The sequence below is a fragment of the Odontesthes bonariensis genome, chromosome 22 (genome assembly GCF_027942865.1).
Source record: "Odontesthes bonariensis isolate fOdoBon6 chromosome 22, fOdoBon6.hap1, whole genome shotgun sequence".
NCBI lineage: Eukaryota > Metazoa > Chordata > Actinopteri > Atheriniformes > Atherinopsidae > Odontesthes > Odontesthes bonariensis.
In genome coordinates, this window is record NC_134527.1 from 3,245,986 (window position 1) to 3,265,219 (window position 19,234).

Sequence of the window (19,234 nt, forward strand, 5' to 3'; positions counted from 1 at the left end):
ATAAAAAGTGACTGTTATAATCTTCCTGAATTACTGAATTTGAGTGTGGGTGAGACCATTTGTCTCATTTATTAAAACCATCTTTAGTTCACCATACTCGTTTGTTTTCAATCATTTTACTATCAGTATTCATCATTTTACAGATGCAGACTATCCCGGGTTTGTTTGTGTTTTGAATCATGTTTGGTTATATTTCATAGTTCAACATCTTTGGTTCAAATAAACACTGACAAGTATTGGTAAATTCAGTTATAATTTATTGAATTATATTTCCTTAGAATAAGTTAAATGAACATTTCAGTGTGCTACCCACCATGTGCTCAGAGACTAAGGGAGGAAGTGCTGCAATATTTCTGCTTTTATACTCTGAGGAACATGATTGGGGGAGGTCATTGGACTAGTCCACATCAGTAAGGTGAGACACATTAGGTTTAGATATTATTTGGTATTTAATTTATGTCTGGTTAACATTTAGATTAAAAGGTAAAACCGCTAAGAGTGTTTTTACTGTAATTTGTATGATTGGTGACGTGTGAAACAGTGAAATGGTGAAGTTAGAAGCCAGTGGAGTCCCCTCCTCTGTTGGTACGACCCAGTGAGGTGAGGCTATTTAAGCAGCAACCATCGAGCTGATTGGGTGTAGCAATTTACATTTGATTTAATTTCTTTTTTTTGTTGTTTAGTTCTAAGTTGAGTTTTATTTAGTTCAACAAAGTTAACTGTTCAGTTCTATTTTTGCTACACGTGAAGCAGAATAAATAATAATAATGATAATAAAATAATAAATATTAAATAAATAAATAATAATGTAAATAAACACCTTGTGGTGATTTTTTTTTTTTGGACAAACTGCCGTGAATCTGCCTCCTACTTATGCCGAGTGTTGAATGGTGTCGAGTGTTACTGTGTATAACCTGCAGATGACCAACACGTCCTGTTTTACTCTTTCCTCCCGAGAACATCGTGTGCTCGTTATACGAGAAGCCTGCAATCTAAGGAGGATATTTAAGCTTCTTGCTGGTGTGTCTGTGTAACCTTGGCAGGAGTTCTTAAGGAGGAAATGTAGCAGAACGCTCAACTATTCCGAAGGAGCGTCTTTGTCTCAGTGGTCAGAGCTGCTCTGTACCTTGTAATGTTATCAAAAAGCCTCTCATTTATTTACTTATCTCCTCAGAAAATAACCGAATCAATGACAAAGTCTCACCAGCGCCTTTACGGAAACACCTTTACCTTAAATAACTCTGAATCTCCTCCACCTTCCAAGAGCCAATGGGACCATGGACCTGCCCAGCCACCCACAGACCGTGGACTCCTTTAAAAACCTTCAGACCTTCCTTTTTAAAAGAGGCTTTTAATCCATCTTAAAAATAATTCAAATCCATTTTATTTCTTTCTCTTTATGTTCCTTTATGTATTTTTAATGCTTCTTACGCTCCCTGCTGCAATGCTTTTATTTTATATGAAGCACTATGAATCGTTTTGTACATGAAATGTTCTACAAATAGATTTGAATTGATGAAAGTAGTTCCGGCTAGTTGGCTGGAGTTTAAAAAATAAAGCGTTTTGCTTCTCAGAACAATATGCGTTCAACAGAGTAATACATTTGCATCACAAAATCGTTCTCCAGGAAAAAGTCAGACCTCACAATCGCTTGGCCCTATTTTCTCTCCCTTCGTATCACTGCCTGCTGTGCAGACCGTGCAGACGGAGCAGACCCCAGCCAACTAGCCGGAACTACTTTCGTCAACACCAAAACGAGGCTGGAACTCTGCTCACAGGACGCAGCAGGGGGTAAGAAGATGTTCAGAAATGATGTTGCTGATATGGGATGTTACACAGCTTCATGTCAAAAGAGGCGAACTGTCCCTTTAAGCACTTTTTTAAATTATTGTTGTTTTCTTCCTTTTTTCTGACTGTAGCACTTATTATTTTCCTTCTACAATCACGACTGTGTTTGTAACTATGAGCTAAGAAACAAAAAAGAGAGTTAAAGTGAAGCTTCAAGATGGAGAAGAAAGAAGCTAAAACTTAAAGCTGGTTTACTGATTAAATACCGACCGCCGGGACTAAAATAAAGACGACTCGTGCGGCCACATCACTGGATTAGATTTTATTCAAGTGCAGCTTCAGCAGGAGCTTTTTTTCCAGATGAAACAAACAGTTAGACTCACTGATGCCGACACATGCCGTATCATTTCTACGTCTGATTTCCAGTCAGGACACGCGTGCGATGCAGAATTATTCTTTTTGTGATTAAAGTCAGTGATGGAAACACAACGACGGGAGCAGAGTGTGTTAAACTATGTTAAATATCATCATCTTCTTCTCTGTATCAGGCTTTAAAGGAGGGACACGCTTTAAATGCGCGATTTACCTACGATTACAACTAGTTTGAAGGCTGATGTGACTTTTTTCCGCTGTCGAAAACAGGAAGGCTGCAGGTTGAAACTCATTCGAAGGCAAATTAAAATGGATGCCAGTCACAGAACGCGGCCGGATCCGTTTGTGGCGACGCATCACTGCAAAGCTCGGAGATCCTTGGAATCCAACTCTGATACAGACGAGAAAACGGGCAGAGGAACACATCTACGAAATCTGGCGCTTGATTGGATGAGTAGCAACAGCAGGGGGATGAGAGGGGGCGTGGTCACAGGAGAGGGGGCGTGGCCACAGGAGAGCGTGCGCTCAGGGTCGGCAGCGCTGGATGAACCGTGGGTACAGGCACACGTCTCGGATGTGATGCCTGTTCAGCAGCCAGGTGAGGAAACGCTCCAGGCCCAGCCCGTAACCTCCGTGGGGACACGTTCCGTACTTCCTCTGGAAAACAGACGCGGGAGAAAGGCATTAGCATTAGCTTTAGCATTAGCTTAGCTTCAATCTGACAGCTAGCAAGAGTTCATCGTTTTTCTACCGAGTTCAGCCACACAATATCACGGAAGCTAAGGCTGAGCAATTTTACAGATACTGCGATATAGATATATATATCTCGATATTTCGTTTTGTTTTTTTGGAGAAAGCTTTATTGAAAAGTCAGACGTTACAATTAGTGAAAACACGGAACAAAACAGCGATGACTCAGTTCATAAAAACGGTATATCTGTGGTCACGTTGTCCAGAAGACTTCACTCCCTGATGTCCATGCTATTATGGATGATACCATTGTATTTATGGGGGTGTAACCTAGGTACAGAACTAAATAATGTGATTTTAATGAATAACTAACAATTAATTTTGAAAAAAAAAAAGATCACCAGCAAAAGTGCACAGCTAGATGTTAAGGTTCATATCAACATTTATTGACTTTTTTCATAATTTTATTTGGTATTGTCAAAGCATGCTTTCATCGTAGGCCATGAGGGACAAAATAGGTGGCGTCAACTGAAAAAAAACCCCACTATTATTTCCTATAAAAATATCAAATTTAGTTCATGTTTTTTAGGGCTGGGCAACAATTAAAACGTTTAATCTAATTAATCACATGATTTCCCTGAGTAATCACGATTAATCGCATTTGTACGCAGAATCCAAAAATGAATCCAAAAGTAGTGTATAGCTTTTAGCATTTAGCTTTATTTTAAATGTGCTGCCATATGAATGAAAGTGCCATAACATTTGTTGTGCAAACACACTTTTAACATCAGCATCTTTCTGTAGTTTTTATGTAGAAGCCTCGCTCCACTGTCTGTTTCCTTGAATGACTTGCTGCTATCAGTTGTGTGTTTTGCCTTTAAGTGATATTTTAGACTGGAACTACTACGCTGAGAAGACAATTCAACTTGGCAGAGTTTACAGATGACTTTGGTTCTGTCGACTCCGCCGTCTGGAAGAACTTTAAAATGAAAATGGCCGAGTAAAAGTTCCGTACCCTTCTCCATGTTTGGTGGATCCGCCGATTACTTTCTTTTCCTGTTCCACAGCAGACAGCAGCAGACTTTTACAAAATAAAAGCCTGTGAGCAACAGACTTTTACAAAATAAAAGCCTGTGAGCCACAGACTTTTACAAAATAAAATAAATAAAAAAATAAATAAATAAAAAAATAATAATAAAAAAAAACTGCGTTAATGCCCGATAAAATATTTATCTCCGTTAAATAACGCGATAATAACAAGTTAACTCGCCCAGCCCTAATTATTTCTTATAAAAAGATCAAATTTAGTTAATGTTTTTTTACACCGTATTAAACGATGCATTTCAATGTATATATAATGCTGTTTAAATATTAATTTTTGGTGACCCAATAGATGAAATACACCTAAAGAGGTGAGAGGGACTCAAATTGTGCCATTTTCATGGAATGACTTATAAAGTGCACAGCGCTCACGTTTGTGACACGTTCGTTCGTTTCTGTTTGTCTGGCGGTGTCGTCCTTTGGGGTCAAAGGTCGGAGCACCGGTCCAACCAAGTGTAGCGAATCGTCGGCTGAATATCGTGGATCGTATCGTCAGATTGGTGCATCGCTGCTCAAAGCCGAGCTGCAAAAAGAAACAACATCAAAGAGTTTTCTGTTACCTGGTCGGTGTACCAGTAGTACGGGGTCGGGTCGATTCCCTCCCTCTTGTATCCCTCCAGCAGCTCCTCGGAGTCCCAGATACGCATTGAGCCTCCGACGATCTCCCCAACGTTCGGCATCAACACGTCGACCTGCAGCGCAGGAAAATAGTCGCCACATTCAGTCCGACTCATTGTTTTTTAACCTTAGAACGACATCATATCGTGACATCATCCGACTGAAACTGAGCCAGAACTCCATGCGCTCCACGAGGTTGAACTGGATCCCAGTTTGATCTTTCGTACCGACTCGGTGAGGCGTCGGTCTTCGGGACAGCGCTGCATGTAGAAGGATTTGATCTCCGCGGGGAACCGGCAGAGCAGGATGGTCTCGTTGATGGCGTCGGTCATCAGTCTCTCTGGAGCCTCGGGGATGTCCTGAGAGGCAGCGGGACGGACAACGCACGGGTCAGACATGAGAATAAAGCAACTTAAAGAAAATAAATAAATAAATAAAGAGGCGGTGACGTTGTTCTAAGATAATCTAAATTCAATTCTAAAGACCCAACATTCAGATTTCTCTGATATGATGGAACTGCAGCTGCCAAAGTGCAGCAGTGCCCTCTGCTGGTGAGTCTGGTAACTACAACTACAGAACTCTCCTATGCTATTATGCAATTAATTAATTAATTTTCATTTATTTTACTCTAATTTGCCTAAAGATGATTATTTAGTATTTTTGTCTGTCTGATTGAATGCTTGTGTTAACAAATAAATCAGATGTTACTCAACAGTTACTCAGTACTTGAGTAGTTTTTTCACAGAGCACTTTTTTACTCTTACTCAAGTAATTATTTGGATGACTACTTTTTACTTTTACTTGAGTCATATTATTCTGAAGTAACAGTACTTTTACTTGAGTATAATTTTTGGCTACTCTACCCACCTCTGGGGAAGTGTAGCATCTCGTAACTTTTTAACCAGAAAAGATTCAAGTTGCGGATGTTACAACATTGCTTCCTCCTTAAAAATCATCTCTTAAAACCACCTTAAATTCACCTGTTGTACAAATAAGTGAATTTAACCAGTTCACCTCTCCAAACTCATAGTAAGTGCCATCATCTTTCTTGATATCGTGCTCTCTGAGCCACTCGATGGCTTCGGTGTAGTTCATCCTCTTAAAAGGCCTTTTGGGAGGTTTGAAGTTCTGGAAAACATCAAAATTAATTATTCTAACAACCGTCAAAGACAAAGATTCCAGCCTTCAGAGTGGTTCCTAAAAAGAAACGTGACATTTTGCTTCAGCGTAGCTCCACAGTTTCAGAAAACCTTCAAAGCCAGACAGAGAAACAGAGCGGTGGCGTACCGGGTTGATGTCGTGGAGCAGCTGTGCAGCCGGAGATTTGAGCACTCGGTCCACCACGTCACACACCAGGTCCTCCAACCTGGTCAGCAGGTCCTCAAACGAGATGAAGGGACACTCGGCCTCGATGTGAGTGTACCTGAACACAAGGTGTGGAAATAAGCGAAGGCGGGTGGCTCAGAAAACACCAAGAGAGAGAAAGCTGCATGAGTCCAAGTGGCTTCACAGTGTTGGTTACATGAAGGGATGGGAACTGTCAAGATTTCAGCAATTCCGGTTCCCTTATCGATATCGCTTATCGATTCGGTTCCTTATCGATTCTCGCCCGGTTATATGTTGTACAATTATAGTACAAATGGCTTTGGTTGCAGTAACTTTAATTTCAAGTATGCACCAACATTTTTATCTATTTTCGTAACCCATACGTAACCCAAAAAACAAACATTCACCTATTCATGGGGAAAAAAAACGAATTTAGGAAACTTACCGCTACATGTTTCCTCAAGTTAGATGTTGAGTTTCTGCTGAATTTTTTTTAAATCTATTTGTCTCATTTTTTATTTTATTTGAATCTATTTTCGTCTACTTTTTTATTTTATTTTAATCCATTTTCGTCTCATTTTTTATTTTATTTTAATCTATTTTCGTCTCATTTTTTATCTTATTTTAATCTATTTTGGTCTCATTTTTTATTTTAATCTATTTTCGCCTCATTTTTTATTTTATTTTAATCTATTTTCGTCTCATTTTTTATTTTATTTTAATCTATTTTCGTCTCATTTTTTATTTTATTTTAATCCATTTTCGTCTCATTTTTTATTTTATTTTAATCTATTTTCGCCTCATTTTTGGGGTTGCCACTGAGCCTGCCACTGAGCCTGCCACTGAGCCTGCCACTGAGCCCTTTTTGATGAAATATAACCAAAATTTGGAGCACGATGCCATGTTGGAAACATTCTGAGCCAAAATATGAAGCGCGCACATGACGTCATCGCACAAAGCGTCAGACGTTAGCGGAGCCTATAAACGGGATCGTTAGGCAGGCGGATTAACGATTCCATGGAATCGAACCACTGGTTCTCGATTCCCATCCCTAGTTATATGGTATGCATACTGCGTTATGTGCAAATGGAACTCATGTAGAATAAATCCGCTTTGGCTGAGACTCCTGAGTGTAAACAGTGTTTGCAGCAACGTTGTTCCATCTTACGCAGGACGTTTCGTGTTCCTGAGCGGACTCACTCTGAAAGGTGTCTGCGGGTGCGAGACTGCTCGGCCCGGTACGACTGGGCGATGCAGAAGGTGTCGCCCAGCGCGGGTATGCAGGTCTCCAGGTAGAGCTGGGAGGACTGCGTCAGGAACGCCTCCTCGCCAAAGTAGTTGAGGTTAAACAGCGTGGAGCCGCCTTCCACCTGAGTCTGCACCAGGGTCGGAGGAGTGATCTGCACCCAGAGGAAACGGAACAATGCAGCACGTCGTGTAATCTCACAGATACCAGCCTCGCCGTTTCCTCGCCGTTTTACTGACAACACGAACCCAACGTTTCCATCTGCTGCTTCAAACCAACAGATTTCAACCAGCAAAACACAGATAAGCTTTAACTGTTAACAAGTCTGATAAGATGATGTCGTGGTCACCAGGCTCGGACCGGCTGTGTTCCAAACCGCATACTTCTCCTACTACTCCTACTAACTTTTTGAGTTAGTAAGCGAGTTTGAGTAAGAGAGAAGTTCCCGGATGCATACTAGATTCTCCAAAATGTTGGGTATGCATCATGAGGTTACTACTCATACTCAAACTACCCAAGATGCAACGTAACGTGACGTCGCCGATCGAAATGCATTGTGGGTAAACGCTCTGCATACTGCCCGATTGATGAGTATGTAGTATGCGGTATGCAGTATGCAGTATGTAGTATGCAGTATGCAGTATGCGGTATGTAGTATGCAGTATAAAGTATGTAGTATGCAGTATGTAGTATGCAGTATGTAGTATGCAGTATGTAGTATGCAGTATGTAGTATGCGGTATGCAGTATGTAGTATGCGGTATGCAGTATGTAGTATGCGGTATGCAGTATGCAGTATGTAGTATGCGGTATGTAGTATGCGGTATGTAGTATGCGGTATGTAGTATGCGGTATGTAGTATGCGGTATGTAGTATGCAGTATGCGGTATGCAGTATGCAGTATGCAGTATGCAGTATGCGGTATGCAGTATGTAGTATGCGGTATGCAGTATGCGGTATGCAGTATGTAGTATGCGGTATGTAGTATGCAGTATGTAGTATGCGGTATGTAGTATGCAGTATGCGGTATGTAGTATGTAGTATGCAGTATGTAGTATGCGGTATGTAGTATGCAGTATGCGGTATGCAGTATGCAGTATGCGGTATGTAGTATGTAGTATGCAGTATGCGGTATGCAGTATGCAGTATGCGGTATGTAGTATGCAGTATGCAGTATGCAGTATGCGGTATGTAGTATGTAGTATGCGGTATGCAGTATGTAGTATGCGGTATGTAGTATGCAGTATGCGGTATGCAGTATGCAGTATGCGGTATGCAGAATGTAGTATGCGGTATGCAGAATGTAGTATGCGGTATGTAGTATGTAGTATGTAGTATGCAGTATGTAGTATGCAGTTTGTAGTATGCGGTATGCAGTATGCGGTATGTAGTATGTAGTATGCAGTATGTAGTATGCAGTATGTAGTATGCGGATGAGATCTTTCTCGACTTGAAAGAATTGGAATGGGCCTAACAGCCAAATCCGTCCGTTTTCACGCTTAAAGATGCTAAATAATAAAAACCGAGCCTTCACCTCGTAGTATCCACGGCTGAACAGGTGGTCCCTGAAGCACTGCGTGACGGTGGACCGCACCCGGAGGACCTTGGACACGTTCTCCCCTCTGATCAGCATGTGTCGGTTGTTCAGCTGAACGTCCACGTCCGACTCTTCATTCAGCAGGTTGTCGGCGCCGCCTGCCGGAGCTAAGCCAATCAGCTCCCAGAAGTCACAGTGCAGCTCGTGACCGCCGGGCGCCTGAGAGAGAGAAGAAGAAGAAGCAAAAGAAGAAGTCAACATGTGTTACTGCTGGTATGATGTTAGATACGACAGCTTTATAATTACTAAAGAGTTTCATTCTAAACACGAGATTGAGGAATAAAGCTCAGTCGCTTCTTTTCATAAACAGTCAGAACCTTTTTTAAAAATAAGCTCAGCAGTTAGCTTTGGGATCATGCGGCAGGTGTGGGATCCTGCAGCAGGTGTGGGATCCTGCAGCAGGTGTGGGATCATGCGGCAGGTGTGGGATCATGCGGCAGGTGTGGGATCAATGCAGCAGGTGTGGGATCCTGCAGCAGGTGTGGGATCATGCGCAGGTGTGGGATCAATGCAGCAGGTGTGGGATCAATGCAGCAGGTGTGGGATCAATGCAGCAGGTGTGGGATCAATGCAGCAGGTGTGGGATCCTGCGGCAGGTGTGGGATCATGCAGCAGGTGTGGGATCAATGCAGCAGGTGTGGGATCATGCGGCAGGTGTGGGATCCTGCGGCAGGTGTGGGATCCTGCGGCAGGTGTGGGATCCTGCGGCAGGTGTGGGATCCTGCGGCAGGTGTGGGATCCTGCGGCAGGTGTGGGATCCTGCGGCAGGTGTGGGATCATGCGGCAGGTGTGGGATCCTGCGGCAGGTGTGGGATCCTGCGGCAGGTGTGGGATCCTGCGGCAGGTGTGGGATCATGCGGCAGGTGTGGGATCATGCGGCAGGTGTGGGATCAATGCAGCAGGTGTGGGATCAATGCAGCAGGTGTGGGATCCTGCGGCAGGTGTGGGATCCTGCAGCAGGTGTGGGATCAATGCAGCAGGTGTGGGATCATGCGGCAGGTGTGGGATCAATGCAGCAGGTGTGGGATCATGCAGCAGGTGTGGGATCCTGCAGCAGGTTTGGGATCCTGCGGCAGGTGTGGGATCCTGCGGCAGGTGTGGGATCCTGCGGCAGGTGTGGGATCATGCGGCAGGTGTGGGATCCTGCGGCAGGTGTGGGATCCTGCGGCAGGTGTGGGATCCTGCGGCAGGTGTGGGATCATGCGGCAGGTGTGGGATCCTGCAGCAGGTGTGGGATCATGCGGCAGGTGTGGGATCCTGCGGCAGGTGTGGGATCATGCGGCAGGTGTGGGATCCTGCGGCAGGTGTGGGATCAATGCAGCAGGTGTGGGATCAATGCAGCAGGTGTGGGATCCTGCGGCAGGTGTGGGATCCTGCAGCAGGTGTGGGATCAATGCAGCAGGTGTGGGATCAATGCAGCAGGTGTGGGATCATGCGGCAGGTGTGGGATCAATGCAGCAGGTGTGGGATCATGCAGCAGGTGTGGGATCCTGCAGCAGGTTTGGGATCCTGCGGCAGCAGGTGTGGGATCATGCGGCAGGTGTGGGATCCTGCAGCAGCAGGTGTGGGATCCTGCAGCAGCAGGTGTGGGATCCTGCGGCAGGTGTGGGATCCTGCGGCAGGTGTGGGATCCTGCGGCAGGTGTGGGATCCTGCGGCAGGTGTGGGATCAATGCAGCAGGTGTGGGATCCTGCAGCAGGTGTGGGATCCTGCAGCAGGTGTGGGATCCTGCGGCAGGTGTGGGATCATGCAGCAGGTGTGGGATCCTGCGGCAGGTGTGGGATCCTGCGGCAGGTGTGGGATCCTGCGGCAGGTGTGGGATCAATGCAGCAGGTGTGGGATCCTGCGGCAGGTGTGGGATCATGCGGCAGGTGTGGGATCATGCGGCAGGTGTGGGATCATGCGGCAGGTGTGGGATCCTGCTGCAGGTGTGGGATCCTGCAGCAGGTGTGGGATCCTGCAGCAGGTGTGGGATCCTGCAGCAGGTGTGGGATCCTGCAGCAGGTGTGGGATCCTGCAGCAGGTGTGGGATCCGGTGTGTTTACCTGTTTCCCTTCGGGGACCGGAGTGACGGTCCCGTACAGCGCCACGGTGCTCTCTGTGGACAGCACCAACCCGTTGTAGCACTGACACTAAAGACAACGAAACACAAGTCGACAAATGTTAACAGGTGAGAGTTTAAGAGCTTCTTTTTTTTAATTATATACTAAAGTTTCACTGTTTTAACTTCATTCTGTTGCTCATTACAGTGAAAACAAAGGAAGTAAAGCTGTACCAGATGATCCGACAGGACACACTGGAGGAAACCGGTTCCATCTCGCAGCACAATGAACATCAGGTTCTTCCCTGAAGGAGACAAAGACGTGCGGATAAGTCCAAGCTCAACGCAAAAGTTAAAGTTAAAGGTGACTGGATTCCTCACCCTGTCTCCTGAGGCGATGGACCCATCCCAACACTTTCACCCTCTGACCTCTCTTTGCCTCCAGATTAAGGATTTTAACCTGGAAAAAAAAATGCAGTGGTCAATTTTGAGTTTTTTGGGCCAGTTTACTCCTTCAATATGTGTTCTTTCAACCTGCTATAAAGAAAACGTTGAAAACTTAACTTTAATGTTTATTTTATTACATTTTGTTTAATGGCGGCAGTACGTTTCGCCCAAATTTACCAAAATGAAGGTTTCTATTTAAATCTTTAAATGCCGTTTTCTCAAAATCAGTTTTTTGTATTTTTCCAGTATCAATATCTCAGCCTATGGAGCACCTACTAACACCAAACTTTCCAGTTATACACTCAGCAGTATTCTGAAGATATTTACAGAAGGATTTGTTGATAAATTATTCCTGGCCTGATTTATGTGACATTATAATAAAAAAAATATGGCGAAAATCAATGTTTTTTAGGCTATGGGCAGTATATTTTGGTTTCCTAGGAAATGAAAGCAGATATCCTGAAATCCCTCTAATTTTCTTTTCATTTTGTCTGTAAACAAAATGAAAAAAGAATTTTGCACCCGGCTTTATCATATGTTGAGATCTATCTTCCGGTAATATATGCAAATGTGCGCATATTTAATGAGGTAATGCATAAATTGCATAATTAAACATACAAATTTCTAAAACTTGCAATACATTTTTTTTCATATTTTTTACAAGTAATCAACTGAGGAAGTTTCACCGTGATATCTCTTATTTTAAAATATTACCCTATTCACCATGAGAATTGGTTCATATTTTCCATAAATTTAGCCGTTGTTGTTGTGTGGTTGCTAATTTCTTTTTTTTATGATTTAAACTTTTTTTATTTTTCAAACAATAACAATGAACAAACAATAATCCATATTATATTATTATACAATATAAATTCAGTCCTTGACAAGTGACTTCAAGTGAATTATACAACATTACACACACACAAAATTAAATAGTAAAAGGAACGAATGTATACAAAACAAAAATTAACAAATAAAAAAAAATATATATATATATAAATATAATCTTACACATAAGTATTAGTATATTAGTAAAAAATAAAATAAATAAAAAATAATAATAATAAATACAAAATAAATACAAACAAAAGTGATGCCAAACGAAATCTGGACGTGAAGTTTCAAGAGTTCAGCTGTATAAGCCTATTCAATAAGTATTTGAGCTAATGCTAACGCTAATTTCTGTGATTAAAACCAACTATCAAAAGATCTTTAAAAGGTTTCTCTGGGAAGCTGCTGGTTCCCCTGATATAAGCTCTTCAAACATTAACCACAGCGTTCTCACAGCAGCTTAAAGGAAACCTACTTTTGTCGGGTTGAAACGGAGTGAAATACGTACAGTTTCAGGTTGAGGCAGGCTGGCGTCGTTCTTGATGACGATCTTCTTCGCCTCCTCCAGGTTCTTCTCTCTCCTTTCGCTGTCCTCGGCCTGCAACACGGGGCCAACATTTAGACACTTCCTGGTTTTATAGATGCTCCAGCTAAACGGCAACAGGCAGAGACAGAGCCTTCAGTTATCAGGCCCCTCTCTGTGGAACCAGCTGCCAGTTTGGGAGGCAGAGCCTTCAGTTATCAGGCCCCTCTCTGTGGAACCAGCTGCCAGTTTGGGAGGCAGAGCCTTCAGTTATCAGGCCCCTCTCTGTGGAATCAGCTGCTAGTTTGGGAGGCGGAGCCTTCAGTTATCAGGCCCCTCTCTGTGGAACCAGCTGCCAGTTTGGGAGGCAGAGCCTTCAGTTATCAGGCCCCTCTCTGTGGAACCAGCTGCCAGTTTGGGAGGCAGAGCCTTCAGTTATCAGGCCCCTCTCTGTGGAATCAGCTGCTAGTTTGGGAGGCGGAGCCTTCAGTTATCAGGCCCCTCTCTGTGGAACCAGCTGCCAGTTTGGGAGGCAGAGCCTTCAGTTATCAGTTCCCTCTCTGTGGGACCAGCTGCCAGTTTGGTGAGGCAGAGCCTTCAGTTATCAGGCCCCTCTCTGTGGAACCAGCTGCCAGTTTGGGAGGCAGAGCCTTCAGTTATCAGGCCCCTCTCTGTGGAACCAGCTGCCAGTTTGGGAGGCAGAGCCTTCAGTTATCAGGCCCCCCTCTGTGGAACCAGCTGCCAGTTTGGTGAGGCAGAGCCTTCAGTTATCAGGCCCCTCTCTGTGGAACCAGCTGCCAGTTTGGTGAGGCAGAGCCTTCAGTTATCAGGCCCCTCTCTGAGGAACCAGCTGCCAGTTTGGGAGGCAGAGCCTTCAGTTATCAGGCCCCTCTCTGTGGGACCAGCTGCCAGTTTGGTGAGGCAGAGCCTTCAGTTATCAGGCCCCTCTCTGAGGAACCAGCTGCCAGTTTGGGAGGCAGAGCCTTCAGTTATCAGTTCCCTCTCTGTGGGACCAGCTGCCAGTTTGGTGAGGCAGAGCCTTCAGTTATCAGGCCCCTCTCTGAGGAACCAGCTGCCAGTTTGGGAGGCAGAGCCTTCAGTTATCAGGCCCCTCTCTGTGGGACCAGCTGCCAGTTTGGGAGGCAGAGCCTTCAGTTATCAGGCCCCTCTCTGTGGAACCAGCTGCCAGTTTGGGAGGCAGAGCCTTCAGTTATCAGGCCCCTCTCTGTGGAACCAGCTGCCAGTTTGGGAGGCAGAGCCTTCAGTTATCAGGCCCCTCTCTGTGGAACCAGCTGCCAGTTTGGCAGGCAGAGCTTTCAGTTATCGGGCCCCTCTCTGTGGAACCAGCTGCCAGTTTGGGAGGCAGAGCCTTCAGTTATCAGGCCCCTCTCTGTGGAACCAGCTGCCAGTTTGGGAGGCAGAGCCTTCAGTTATCAGGCCCCTCTCTGTGGAACCAGCTGCCAGTTTGGGTCTATATGAATACATTGGATTATTTTGAAAATAATTAAAATTACAATGAAATAAACTCCAATTGGCTTGACTTGGACTTTATTATTTAAGTGCCTTGAGATGACATTTGTTGTGATTTGGCGCTTTATAAATAAAACTGAATTAAATTGAAAATTTGCTGCAGTCTGACGCTGGAATCCTACGAGAAGCATGAAGAAATAAAACAAAAAAACTAGCAATCCTCGTCTTCATCTTGAGTTCCAGGTGTAACATGTGCGCACACTCTGAGATACACATGTGAAAACAGGGGTCGCACTCAACAGATTTTCGGTCACAGGGACTCTGGAGCTCAGCACAAACCTCTTTTTTGTCTTTGGAATCAGTCTTCATCTGTTCGCGGTTAAAAGCCTTCTTTGCGTTCTTCATCTGCGTCTTAGAGATCACCGCCCAACGCTGACAAGGAGCAAAAAAAAAGGGTCAATATTGACCTAAAATGTCTTTACTTACATACAAGGTTACATGTAATAAGAGATAATTATTATGTGTGTAAACAGATGCTGCAACAGTGGCCAGAAACGTTTTTCAAGATGGGATAATAATCTGTACCGGGGAGAAAGAATACTAATGCCTGGGTAAAAAACAAAAAATTAACCAACCTCTCCCTCCTTCTGGGAATCTACATAGATGGTCGGGAACGGCTCCTTCCCAGTGAACAACAGAGCCTGTGAGGATTTAACAAACCAACTGGTGAAACAAGCAGCGATAAAATCCCCTTATTCCTGCATAAAGAAGCATCTGGACACACAACTTGCCTTCAGAGGAGTTTTGAAGGGTTTCTGCTGGGAGCCATCGCCACCCTGGTCGCTGCCACATTTGTCGGACACGTACATCTCACCTGAGAAACAGAAGCCCAGTTAGACATAAATGTAGAGATTTTTAAATCCAGGTTAAAAACATTTCTTTTTTCATTTGTCTATGTATGAAATCTGCACAATATCTTTTAATTTTTGCTTGCTTTTAAATTAATTTAAATCATTTTATTTGTCTCTCTTTATATTCTTTTATGTATTTTTAATAGGGGTGGGACGATATGCTTTGGTCACGATTCGATTGTATCACGATTCTTGATAATTGCGATTCGATATAATCAGAACACTGGAAAAAAATCCCCCTCCAAAAATAAGTAAAAAAACCAACAAATACAAGATGTTTTTGCTTGAAATAAGCAAAAAAATCTGCCAATGGAACTAGTGAAAATCAGCTTGTCAAGATTTCTTGAAATAAGATGTGATATTTAGGACTTTTGAGATAAAAGTGATCTTGAAATTAGCTTAAAAACCTCTTCAAATGTAAAAAAAAAAGCTTGTTTCATATGAAATCCGACTCAAAACAATTTGTTTTCAAGACTTTTTCACTTAACAAGATATTCCAGATGTATTGTATTAAAACCAGTCCCTATATCTGGCTGAAATGGTACTTGTTACACAGTTGTGTCTTATATTAAGTGTAATGAGATATTTTGAGAAATGAGACAAATATACTTGGTAAGACTTTGATTTTTTTTCCAGTGTAATTGCAATTTTCTTCCTCCTTAAAAAATAAGTTGAATCATACACGTCGGAGAATGAATGTCATTCCCATAAACAATGCACGATGGCATTATTTCAACCGAGACAAAAAGAGCTACTTAACATGTACAGCATTTTTTAAAGTTTACAGTTACAAAATGAATTGAAATGTCCACACGGCACAAATGTGGGCTAGTTTTAACATAACTTAATGTAATGAATTGATGAAGTTTTGAGTGGGCACGGATATGACATAATATAAATCGATTCAGGTAAAGAAATAAACTAAAAAATAAATAAATCGATTTTTAAAATCATCCCATTAAAAAAATAAAATCGCGATATGTAGATGAATCGATTTTTTTCGCCCACTCTAATTTTTAATGCTTCTTCCACTCCCTGCTGCAATGCTTTTATTTTATGTGAAGCACTTTGAACTGTTTTGTACATGAAATGTGCTACAGATAAATTTGATTAGACACAGCAAACACAAAGTTCGGGCTCATGACTCTTGGTTTTTGCTAAAATGAGAACGGTCACTGGGAAATTCCAGCCGTCGACACTCAAATTGAAACTCGATGCCAGGTCAGTGCGCTCCATCAGCCCAACGAAAGAACCCTAACCCTCCAGGGAACTTTTTACATTTCTGTTTCACTATGCCCAACACTTGTCTATTGTTCCAATGGTGCTCTGATTGTGAGTGTAATTGCAGAGAAGTCATTGTGTGAAGCTCACAGTAGCAAGAAAAGTTAAAGTAAACTGCCCCGTGGAGCCACGAGTCGTCCAAGGACATCCTGCAGTCTGATGCAATAATGAAAGTGAATGGCCATTTCAAAGCTCATCTAAAGCAGAAACTCCAGCAACCGTTTTTTGTCAACTGACGCCCAAGTGTATTGATGGGACACTAAGTTCAGTCTGAACTTTAACTAGACAGGTTTTAAAAGACTAAATTTAAAGGGATAGTTCGCCTCTTTTGACATGAAGCTGTATGACATCCCATATCAGCAAGATTATTTATGAACATTTTCTTCCAAAAGGAAAGGAAAGGTCTGACTTTTTCCTGGAGAACCATTTTGTGATGCAAATGTATTACTCTTTTGAACCCATATTGTTTTGAGAAGCAAAACGCTTTATTTTTTAAACCCCAGCCAACTAGCCGGACTACCTTCATCAACGCCAAAACGAGGCTGGAACTCTGCTCACAGGACGCAGCAGGGGGTAAGAAGATGTTCAGAAATGATGTTGCTGATATGGGATGTCACACAGCTTCATGTCAAAGGAGGCGAACTATCCCTTTAACTGTGTTAACTGACATTAAACCATGTGTATTTGGATGTTCTCCTATTTTCAAAGCTAAGGCGACACCCAATGTCACAGCCATCGTTTGAACCACATCAGAAAGCAGTATGTGGGCAGTATGTGTTAAAGAGCCCTTTACTCAGTCATATCGCTTATATATATATATATATATATATATATATATATATATATATATATATATATATATATAAAATATAAGAAGTCTGTTTCCTGCTCTGACTGAGATTCAGTTCGGACTGACGCAGCCCCTCAGCCCCTGTACCGCAAAGTGACAGCTGTCCTTGCTAAGTATTAGCCTGCCTGTCACTGGCCTTTTTATTATGAGATTCATTCATTCATTATGTTGATGTACGTAAGTACGTAGGAGCGACTGTGTGTATATGTATATGTATGTATATGTATATATATATATATATATATATATATATATATATACACACATTTATATATACATTTTTTAATATATATATATAAAAAATGTCCCGTATGAATATTTGTTAAACAACAGATGCCTTAAATCAGAGACCAGCGTTAGCCGGTAAGCTAACTGCTACCATCACTGCAACTGATGCAATAAGCCAGACACGCAGGATCAAGCTAACTGCTACTAGCTAGCTAAGCTAAGCTCATCTCTTCCTTACCCACAGAGACTTGTTCCACACCTTTCGTTATCTCCGTCGTCATGTCGGCTCGGGTTCGACAGCACTCCGATGAGGAACAAACTGACTAATTTTAGTTTAAAAAAAAAAATAAAGATGATAATTTAAACGCAGCAGAGGCGGCTGCCGGCGACGTCTGCTTTGCCCAACGTGCAATTTTGCATCAGCCCTGACGCAGAGACGTGACGTGGGAGGACGTTGTGGACAACGGATATGAGTTGGGGCATGTAGCGACCCGACGTGAGTACTTACCCGATGTGAGTAAGTGTGTGTGTGTGTGTATATATATATATTTTTTTATTATTATATATATTTTTGTCATTCACCAATGTATGCAAAAGTAATCATATAAAACCAGTTAGTATATATTTTGCAAAATTAATCGTATAAAACCAGTTAGTCTACTGTTTATGTCCCCTTAATTTTGAAATGAAATTCTTTTTTTTTTTTTTTTTTTACTACTATATTTCAATATTGACTATGCGCATTCAGCTCTTGGTTGGTCTTGTGCTTGACTCCCAACATAGATTAGTGTAATCCTAAAGTTTTAAAACAATGGTGTTTATAAGACTTTCAGTCCAGTCTGCTTGACAGCGCGTGTGTAGTGGTAAATGGTAGACAATAGCACCAAACGGCGTCGTACTAATCTTATATTGTTATTGTTTCGTGTCAACCGTGAGATTACTTCTGCTCATGCGCGACTCACAGCGCGACTCACATCGGGTAGCAGTGGTACCGCAAAGCATTCGTGATGTTTGAAACGCACGTAAATACTCGCCCGGATATCCGGAGTACTCACATCCGGTAAGCACTCACGTCGGGTCGCTACATCGCTACAGGGCACAGCCCTGGTTGGGGGCAGGTTGCCGAAGCTGATTGGCCAGCGTGTGTTCCTGTCAAACACATGGTGCATTCGCGTTACCTCGGAAATGAAGATATTAAGGATACTTTGACCTGTGACTCATCAGATCAAGAACAATCAAAGAAACATTTTACGCTTAAATTAAAGGTAAATAAAGACTTAGAAACACCTTGCATTGATTACAGATTTAAATACTTCTTGTGGTGTTTAAAAAAAATATATATATTATTGTTTTCTCCAGCTGGGCCTCCGAAACACACATACAGCACAATTCCAAGCTGCCGTTGAATCCAGCATGTGTGTCCTGAACACATTTTTTATGTGAACACGATAGGTGCCTAACGGAAAAACAACAAATAAATAAATAAATAAATAAGCTGAATTGCTGTACAGAAATTAATTTAGAAAAATCTAGAATTAAAAAATAAGTCAGGAAAAACACGTCGAACATGCACAGAGTTTTAAAAAATTAAAAAAGAAAATCAATACTGAAATAGTTCTTGGTATTTGCTAAAAAGCCGATAATTTCTAAAAGAATTTGAAGACATTTAATTTTTAATTTAGAATAGAATAGAATAGAATAGAAAAATACTTTATTTATCCCCCAATGGGGGAAATTCAAATTCGTCAAGTAGCTCAACATTTTTTTAAATATTTACAATGATTGTATTAACAACAATAAAACAACAATAATAACACAACTACTATCTAAATAATAATAAATGACTAAATGATCAAATAAACAAATAAATAAAAATAAAAAGCAGTTAAGAAAGCAGGCTTTGTGGAAGAAGAAA

General features: G+C 42.3%; 1 protein-coding gene across 2 annotated transcripts; it reads right to left on the reverse strand.

Moving 5' to 3' along the window:
• Nucleotides 1-2,084: 2,084 nt before the first annotated feature.
• On the reverse strand, nucleotides 2,085-17,751 carry nars1 (asparaginyl-tRNA synthetase 1). 2 transcript variants are annotated; one of them, XM_075455879.1, is made up of 15 exons: nucleotides 17,579-17,751; nucleotides 14,841-14,923; nucleotides 14,685-14,750; nucleotides 14,389-14,481; nucleotides 12,565-12,654; nucleotides 11,160-11,238; nucleotides 11,013-11,083; nucleotides 10,783-10,869; nucleotides 8,675-8,896; nucleotides 7,096-7,295; nucleotides 5,857-5,992; nucleotides 5,584-5,697; nucleotides 4,797-4,928; nucleotides 4,512-4,643; nucleotides 2,085-2,817 (listed from the first exon to the last, which is right to left on the reverse strand). In XM_075455879.1, the coding sequence occupies exons 1-15, from the start codon at nucleotides 17,598-17,600 to the stop codon at nucleotides 2,686-2,688; spliced, it is 1,659 nt and encodes a 552-aa protein (XP_075311994.1). In that variant the 5' UTR covers nucleotides 17,601-17,751; the 3' UTR covers nucleotides 2,085-2,685. The 2 variants fall into 2 exon arrangements, with proteins under 2 accessions (XP_075311994.1, XP_075311993.1); XM_075455878.1 differs by having other exon boundaries at nucleotides 17,558-17,751.
• Nucleotides 17,752-19,234: the final 1,483 nt, after the last annotated feature.

Coding starts and splice junctions, on each gene's coding strand:
- nars1 (XM_075455878.1), bottom strand. CDS start 17,600: ATGACGACGGAGATAACGAAAGGTGTGGAACAAGTCTCTGTGG. Junction 14,924..17,557: donor TGTGGAACAAGTCTCTGTGG/GTAAGGAAGAGA, acceptor TCTGTTTCTCAG/GTGAGATGTACGTGTCCGAC. Junction 14,751..14,840: donor CCTTCAAAACTCCTCTGAAG/GCAAGTTGTGTG, acceptor AAATCCTCACAG/GCTCTGTTGTTCACTGGGAA.